Here is a 9,566-nt window from a genome sequence, read left to right on the forward strand (position 1 = left end):
GACAGAAGCACAGTGAGAGGGGCCAGTGTTAAAGAAAAACAAAAACTATGGCTTTTGCTATTCCCCCCCCCCCCCTCCCAGTTTATTACAGAAATATAGCCTACAATAAACATTGGCGCAGTGTTATACAATTAACAAGGAAACAGACAATAATATACATTGTTTTACATTACAGTGTAGATACAGAGTAATAGAAATAAAAATAAATACAGCTAGGGGTTCTCTGTAAGGTTAAGGTCCTCTAGTAATATATACATGAGTCACAAAATAACATTGCAGTCCTTTCCTCTCCTCCATATATAGGCCTACCAGAGATGTGACACAGCTCCTTGTTAAAAACACAGTAATTAGTTGTAACAAACCCATTTAGCATATACAGTACATTCTTTGCCGCTGTCTCTCCACAAGCTACCAAAGTGAAATGATTGATGGGGAAACTACATGCTGAGTGTATATTGTATTTGTGCTACTGATGAAGCTCTGTCAATGACTCTGCAAAAGTTATACCTCATCACTGACATTTAAATGACACCACTTCTATAGTCTCTAGACTATGCAGTAACAGACACGTCAGAAATGCTTTGGATTGTGTGACACCTGCTTCTGCAGTAAATTATGTATGGTCCTCTATCATTGGTGATTTACTGTGGGGAAAAGGGTTTAGTTGCATTAACAATAATAAGAATTACTACTACATTGAAATAAGTATCCTTTATGATTTAAAATATGATTGACCCCGATAAAAAGGGGAAGGCTAAATAGATTATAGCTGTGTTTTCTTTTTTGTAATTCAGAAAGAGAAACAATACTTCACTTGCTTTATCACTGTGATCATTCCAATTCATTTGGGAGACAAATGCAAAAGCCTTCTTCATAAGTATAAAAATTGGCAGGCCCCACGGATTAATATATTTGAATTTATTTTATAAGCACTGCCTGATACACCCATCAATATTCTTCTAGCCGCCATTTTTATTTTCTGGTTGTTAATATAGTTGAACACAGGGAATAATGGCCAAGTTTCTTTTCTTTTCAGACTCAACTTGTGCAGTCTGCTACTGGTGCCCCTGTGTGGCTCTCCCTTCCAGAAGATGGCAGTAAGGAGCGGGCCTCCCTCGGCAGTGACCTTCTCCTGCAGCTACAGTGTGTTTGTCTGTGTCACACACTCCTAGGACCACATAGGAAAACAAGTGGAGCTTAAGGGAAATCAGCAGTGAAGAAGGTATGTCCTCTGATAAACGAGAAGTCAACTTTGCTCTCGACTCTGGCACACTGTATCTTACAATTTATGACAACTATGTGGCTACTAAACTAGCTCAGGATTTTGTCTGCATGGGATACATGCCATAACACTACTCCTCTTGACAGGCAGACTTTCTTGATGGTGTAAACAAGAAAACTCAGATTATGTTATGGTTTATATTTTGCGATAATCGAATTTCCCTTCAAAACATCGGAGAAAAACGTGCAAGTGGAATTTTTGTGTTCAACTTTCTTTTGCCTTTTTGAGTCTTTGAGCAGTGGAGGGAGGCAGCATGTTCACACTGAATGTTATCCCACGGCTTTTTCAGTGCTACAGGCTGTATGTGCGTGAGAGGGGGGAGTAAAGGTCAGGACATCTCAACGATAACATATCAACTGAAGGCCCTGCTGGCTTGAATCTCACAGGGGAGAGCGCTACGAGAAATGCTTTGGACTGGAGCCGACTGTACGGTTGACACTGATATTTCCAGGTCAGTTGTTGGCCTGTGTGCTTTTAACTATAGTCATTATTTAAATCTAGCTTATATTGTCTAATGGTGGTTCATGTCTTTATTTGCTCCCAAACGAGATGCCAACATTATACGTGGAATGAGTGGCTCCTTTCATGTTGTAGTTTGTGACCCAGGTTTGCCTGTCTAAAGGTCAAAGAGTAAAGCAGCAATCCTATACCACCTCCTAGATAACATACATGATGGTTTCTTTAGGGTCAACAAGATATCACACTCGTATACTCAGAAATCCATCCTCACAACTGTTAGTGCTTAATAGATTTAAGAAGATATTTAATTGAGATTACATGAGTATTTTTTGCTGTTAATAATGTCTAATTGCACTGTTAATATATTATGGACTTCTAATCTTGATTTACACTGATGACAAATGTAACAAAAAGAACATCATGTTCATTTTACATATGCCATGCTAGCAGCAATGTCCGTCCGTCAGTCGATGAACTATATCATTAATTATTGAATGGATTATGGAATGGATTTAGTAATGAGCAATTATTTCAATGCGCCGCTTTACTTCAGTATAGTCCTAGAGACACTAGCATGGCTGTACACTTGTTACAACCTTTATTTAACCTTTCATATAATAATGACTGCATAATTAAACATTTACAAGACAATAAAATGCCAGGAGACTATTGTGTACAGTAGAAGAAGTAGTGAAGGATATCTCACTGGACGCAATAATGGAAGAAAATAGTTTGGTGTAGAAACAGTTGGGGTTCTTTAAGACCACAAATAGAAACTTCAGAGTGAAATGGTTTCAGCTGTTGTGACATGACATGACACACACACACACACACACACACACACACACACAGACACGCACACACCCAACCACATATTGTAATGTACTGAGGCAGTTGCCCTTCATTGTGGAAATATCAATATGACACAAAAGGATTACAGTCACACACTCCCTCCCAATCTCTCTCTCTCTCTCACACACACACACACAAACACACACACACACACACACACACACACACACACACACACACACACACACACACACACACACACACACACACACACACACACACACACACACACACACACACACACACACACACACACACACACACACACACACACACACACACACACACACAGAGGTATACACAAAACCTGTCAGTCATGCACCCAATCACTCCACTACAATTAATTATTCATCCTGGACACCAAGAGGTTTGCTTACAGGAAATGAGTCACACTGCCCTCACAACGTCATGAACACACACACACACACACACACACACACACACACACGCACACGCACACAAACAAACATTATCAATGAATGCTCATTCCTCCTCTTTGGACGTCGGTTGCTCGTAGTTCTTGTCGAAGATGATTTTGTTCCTGCTGCTTAAAAGCAAACTCCACTCTGAATAGAAGTCATGTATTTAATTGTCCCACTGGCTCATGACTTGTGCTAGATGGATGTATTTCCAATGGGCAAAGACTGAGTCTTGCACACACAAGAGAGTCATCGCTCAAAGCCAGCCAGCTTTTAGTGCCTGATCGTGGCTGTCATCAGCTTGCTGCTCTGTGCACACTGACGTCAAAGCAACACAGTGGAAAAAGAACACATTAGCCCCCTTGACTCCATTGGGTTGGATTAAGGGATTCACATAGACAGGGATGATATGGCTTTGTCTCAGCTCATAACAACTCAAAATGATTCTCATCACACAAGTGCAGGGATTTGTCTTGTTTGTATTGACAGAGGAGCAGATGGATGTGAGACAGAGGCAGGATGCTGATCACATTCAAACACTGTTTACTGCTGCTTTCTCAGCTGATGTGTTTCTGTTACAGGAAAACCAAATATATATTGTTTTAAATATTTATTCTGTTGATCTACAAAAAACTCACATCGTCTTAACCTTTCATGTACACACAACAATGTTTTAGAATATCACTCTGTACACACAACAACGCAAAGAAAATTGAAATGCTGACGTAATCATGTCAGGCCAGTATGTTGCGTTAATGTTTTCACATCAAACTCCATTGGAGAACATTGTGAGCATGCACATTGAGCGTCTTCTTTCGAGCTCATTAGATGTGAACAACCATTTGCCATGCGCATGACTCCAGCATTTCCCCAAACCTCCAGTTTCCTTGTCCCCATTAATACAGAAATAGAGTTTTTTTTTAAATCTACACTTTCGGTAGAGGTATCACACAGCTTTAGTGTCCGGTTGCAATTCTCGCATGTGGCAAAAGGCAAATTCGCACAGAGACGGCTACGGTTATGAACATACGTGTGGGCATGGCTTTAGTCTAATGACCCCTCATATTTTTGCCGCGACCACTTAGGTAGGCCTCCAACCACAGGTTGGGCAGTGCTACTTCATAATGTAGTTATACCATCTCAATGAACAGTTTTGATCCTGGCCCAAAATATTAGATCATATTTGTTTCCGTATGGAAAAGCACATTGGACTAGTCTAGTCCTAGAGTGGAAAATAACAATGAACATTGGCGACAATCAATGTGACCTGGGTGCTGTTACGACATCCACATTGAGGAAGTTAATATTGCAAAAAAAAAACATCATTCCCACACACTGAGCACATTTGTTGCTGTACTGCAGTTGATGATGTCAAAAAATCATTACCAAACTGTGAACCACTGATATCCACTTACTTTACCGTGTGTGTGTAAATTTAGGATGGCGTGACTCCATGTTACTATTCATAATGCTTTTGCCCAATGTTAAGGCGAGTGTGTGACCATCTCCAGACAAGTTAATACAATTTATCACTAGTGAATAGGCAAGGCATTCTCTCCCAGCTACTGTGTGTGAGAAAACAGTGGTTTGGATTGCGCAGTGTGTCCCTCTCTCCCTCAGCAGCACATGACCTGTAATACTCCATACGGCCTGATGACGTCTACACTTCCTAATCTGTTTCTCTCTCTCTCGCTCCCAGAGGCTTTATAGGCAGCTGTGAGAAGTCATATTTCCCCATTTACACGGAGACAAACACATCTGTCGCCGTGTCCTCTTGTCAACTCTCTCAGCCTAGCCAGGAAACTTCAGTCAGCTTGACAGTTACACACAGTGTCGGTACGGGTGACGTTAGCGTTTTAAAAGGAGGCTTTAAGGACTATTTACCCAAGTGCAGAGGCTTCTTATATCTGTGGGCAGTGATGGAGACTTTGGGTAAGAGGCAGATGTTCTTTACTTTACCACAGATAGTAGTGTTTATACATGACTGGTGTCTATTAGAATGCTTAGGCTGGAAGTGACAGTGAGGTTGTGTATATTCGATGGTGCTGCAGAGCATAGAGCCTGGATATGGCTGGTGCTTGCTGCCATGTGTATATGGATAAACACGGACCGGCACGTGATTATGAATATGTCTGTCAGTCTTTTAATGTTTAGGTGAATGTGCCAGTGGAAGTTTTTTCTGTGGAAATAGGAGTTGGCCTCCGTTTGGTCAATGTTAACAATGCACAACATTTTCCATGGAATTGTGGCATACCATTATTATCCCATCTTTATGACAGACTTTTCCTGTCTGGTGTGATTATGTCCCCTGGATCTCATTCCTCAGATTCAAAGTGACACCAACCTATTATTGCATCCTCTTGGCAACTCTTAGATTCAAATTAGCATTGAGTCATCAAGAGCCAGACATGTATTGATCCATTTTTTTTGGTCTTCCCACCATTTGATCATGTCAAACCATTAGGTATTAAGCTGCTCATTTTGAGTATATACAACTGCAGACAAAACTCTGGCAATATTATGAGTAGGAGGCTTTGGTCTTCTCTCCATGCATGATTGTTGACCATAATCATCTGTATTTACTTTTGAAAGAGTAAAGTTTACTTCAACAAATATACTTCTTCTACAATGTAAAAGCACAAGGGGTTGTTTTTAGTGTGGTAGCTGCTTCCTGTTATCGCTCCCTCCCAAACAGACCTGGACTCATCCTAAACATCAGTGGTCAAACACTTTTATAGTCATACAGAGTTATAGTTGCAAGAACTAGTTTGATCGAGCATAGGTCATCGTCCGATTTGTGCATGTTAACAATGCACAATGTTTTGCGTTGAACTGCGACATGCCATTACAGAGAAGGAAGAAAATGAATCGTGTCCATGCCAAATAATTGGAAGTAAATTGTTTGAAATACTTCTTCTTTTATGGAACACGAGTAAACACCTGGAAATGAGCACAGTTGGAAACATAATTCTACTTTTATCATTTCATTCAAAGTATTTTAATATAAGTGTTAACTGTCTGCAGCATTTGGAATTGAACAAGCAACGTGTCTCTGATCCAAAAATACCACTCAGTTTGACCCACTTTGGTTTGACCCACTGCAGTTCAAAGATCGAACAAACAGCCACCATGTGAAATAGTGGTGGAGGCATAGGTGAAAAGATGTGTGTGTGTGTGTGCACGACTTTCTAGTTTTGCACCAGTTTGCACAGGTCATACCCTGTTGATACCAAGCACTGTCACACACACCGACAGTGCTTGTTATAAACAGGGTATGACCTGTGCAAACTGGTGCAAAACTAGAAAGTTGAATCTCTTTCCAGCTGATTTAATAAAGAAAAAAAGGCTGCCTAGTTATCCAACAGTATGGGTGTTTATTCTTGTAAGCTAAGCCTGCTACAATCAATATTTTTGTGCAAAAGTTAGCGGCTAGCTGGTGAACATAGTAAAGGTAGAAGTACAAAGCTGAAACACTTTATTTGTCATGGGATTTTAAAAAGCAGGGCTTTGTCATAGTTATGCTGCTCCACGTGACTAAAACAGTGACAGTGGAGCATGTGGGATGTGCTGCTCACTCCCTGGTGTCATTATCTGAGCCGAAGTTCAAAAAAACACACTAAATAGAGCTTTTCTCTGCTATTAACCTAGATAGGATATAGATATGCTCACTGTTGCATCTCAACCGCCTTTGTCTTTCCCTTCCAAACCAGTGTGTCCGATGGGTGGAGGGGCCACCAGGCTGTTCAGCGCTCATTTGGACCCCCAGCAGCCCGCAGACACAAACCTGGATCCAGCTTTCTGCCAGGTCACTACTACTCCTCTCTCCCATACACAGCACAGTATTCAGCAGAGTGACGCAGGTGTACGTCCATGTTTGGTAGTCTGAAAGCAACGTTAAAGTGTCATTTCTGCCCTCTGCAGGAGCAGAAGGGGTCCGTGGTGTGTGCCAACGATCCAGCCGAGCTGCTTGGCCAGTGTGAGGAGGCACTGGGGGACAGACCGCCGCGCTTCACCAGGACCTTCACTCACCTCCGTGATGGAGACGGCGCCCCCAGCAGCTCCATCAGGGTGATGCAATGGAACATACTGGCCCAAGGTAGACAACAGTCAAACAACACGTCACACTGGATGTGTACAGGCCCTGGTGTATTTATGACTCATTGTATCTTCAAACAATAAGGTGAAGCGGATATGATGGTACAAGTGTCTTTCAAATAGTGTGCCAATTCTTCTGCGGTGTTCCGGACAACTGGGAAGACTGAAGATTCTGAGCTCGCACTAGAAAAAGTATGGGGAAATGTTAAAAATGCTAAAAACATACAAAACAAAAAATGAACTGACTTGCGGATTCCATAGAGATGTAGCCAGACAGGAGCAAAGCTAATGGGTAATTTAGGCTGTTTATTCATGTCACTGGGTCACTGAAGATAGCTGCAACGCTTGGAGGTCGGTCAATCCCAAAACTACAACGTGGTCATTTTCCACGTCTGAGTCATCTGGAACGCAGCACTAGTCCTTGTATTTTAACACATAGTAGAGTTGGACATCTCAGCTCCCATCATTCCAGCCATAGGAAGTACACAATGATAAGGCTGGTATCCTGATAGAACCCTATAGCTAACATACACCATGGAGCATTGTTTGGCTACTTAACTGATGGTACATCTCCCTCTTTCCTCTCATCTGTCCTTCAGCTTTAGGTGAGGGCCTCGACAGTTTTGTCCAGTGTCCCCCAGAGGCCCTGAGGTGGTCGCGAAGGAAGTACCTCATCTTGGAGGAAATCCTCACCTACCGACCTCACATCCTGTGTCTGCAGGAAGTGGACCACTACTATGACACCTTCCAGCCGGTCCTGGCAGGCCTGGGTTACAGCAGCCACTTCTGCCCTAAGCCCTGGTCCCCCTGCCTGGACGTGGAGGGCAACAACGGCCCCGACGGCTGCGCGCTTTTCTTCGACCAGACGCAATTTGAGTTGCTTGATAGCGTGAGCCTACGACTCTCTGCCATCAGGATCCCAACCAATCAGGTGGGCAGAATGTGTTTAAGGTCACTAATTATGAAGAAATAACACTTTTTCATGGTTTTTCAACACTAATGTGGGACAAGGGAAAATGAGCAGTATAATTTATATGTGATCTTTAAAGTCCCACTACAGCTACACATACGAAACAAAAAGCAGCTACTTAGCACCTCTAACATGCTGCTGTCTCACTACAGGTTGCCGTTGTGACGATGCTACGTTGTCGGAGCACAGGGCAATGCCTTTGCGTGGCAGTGACCCACCTGAAGGCTCGCTCCGGCTGGGAGTGGCTCCGCAGCGCCCAGGGCTCAGACCTCCTCAGACAGCTGGAAACTCTGGTCCAGAAACACCCCGCAGGGCCCAACATGGCTGCCTCTACGGGCGACATTCCTCTGCTCATATGTGGCGATTTCAACGCGGTCCCAACGGAGGAGGTGTACCGACGTTTCACCACGTCCCCTTTCGGTTTGGACTCGGCCTATAAGAAGCTCAGCCAGGACGGTTTGACCGAGCCGCAGTACACCACATGGAAGATTCGTCCTACGGGGGAATGCTGTACCACCCTGGACTACATATGGTACAGTAGCGACACACTGAGGGTGGAGGCCGTTTTGGACATGCCCACCGACGAACAGATTGGCCCCAACAGGCTCCCGTCTTTTAGTTATCCCTCTGACCATCTTTCTCTAGTTTGTGACTTTAGTTTTAAGGAGAAGGAAACGTCGAATCAGCACACGGGAAGTGACGACGCTGTGAAGAGACTGAATCAAGAATGACTCCTGGCTAGCCCACACTGCCAATGTACTACAGAGTGACTTAGAATAAAGTTGTATTGCTGTACATGTGAGGTTTACGGTTGATGACATATTGTATTTACTACGTTATCATGACTCGTAGTTTGGGAATTAAAAGGTCGGTTCACCCATATCCATCCCAATCTAAAGGAAGGGAATGCCATCTTGTTTGTGGTAGATGAATTGCATCTACAAAACTTTACTGCAGTGTTGATCAGCGGTTTATTCATATTGACTGAGACATCGTTTTTTTCCTATCCATTTTATCGGCCTGAAGAGAGATACCTTTCCTAACCTGGGCATATACAACCATAACTATCTGCATGGCTACACATGGGAATATTTATTTTGTCTTTTGGGTGAACTAATTTATGATAAATTGGTCCTGCAACATTTACCTCCATTAACCAGCTGACAACTCAAATGGTTTGTTTCAGTGCTAAATGTCCGAACATTAGTATCAGTAATACAAACGCTATCTGGTGTTAAGAAACATGCAACCACTGACCATCTGTGTGTAAATGTTAAATCTTGTTTTGTCATATTGACAGATTACTTTTGAACAGGAGGTTTGTAGAACTGCCAGGTACTACAGTGTCAGAGTGCACTACACTCCCACATAATAAATGAAAACAAGAACATGAACAGTACCTAGTGATATATTGTGTGTGTATGAGAGACACACTTACAGGTTTTAAATACACTACCCACATTGATTGCATTGTCAAAGGCTAATTTGG

The 9,566-nt window shown here is 42.7% G+C and overlaps 1 protein-coding gene across 2 annotated transcripts; it reads left to right on the top strand.

The window, feature by feature from the left end:
- The first annotated feature begins 1,043 nt into the window (after positions 1-1,043).
- On the top strand, positions 1,044-9,561 carry LOC307251951 (nocturnin-like). 2 transcript variants are annotated; one of them, XM_080029431.1, is made up of 6 exons: positions 1,044-1,222; positions 1,572-1,733; positions 6,723-6,817; positions 6,934-7,108; positions 7,707-8,038; positions 8,230-9,561. In XM_080029431.1, exons 3-6 carry the CDS (start codon positions 6,731-6,733, stop codon positions 8,806-8,808), a joined length of 1,173 nt encoding a protein of 390 aa, XP_079885557.1. In that variant the 5' UTR covers positions 1,044-1,222; positions 1,572-1,733; positions 6,723-6,730; the 3' UTR covers positions 8,809-9,561. The 2 variants fall into 2 exon arrangements, with proteins under 2 accessions (XP_079885557.1, XP_079885556.1); XM_080029430.1 differs by lacking the exon at positions 1,572-1,733.
- Positions 9,562-9,566: the final 5 nt, after the last annotated feature.

Source organism: Ammodytes marinus, assembly GCF_949987685.1.
Source record: "Ammodytes marinus genome assembly, chromosome: 6".
NCBI lineage: Eukaryota > Metazoa > Chordata > Actinopteri > Uranoscopiformes > Ammodytidae > Ammodytes > Ammodytes marinus.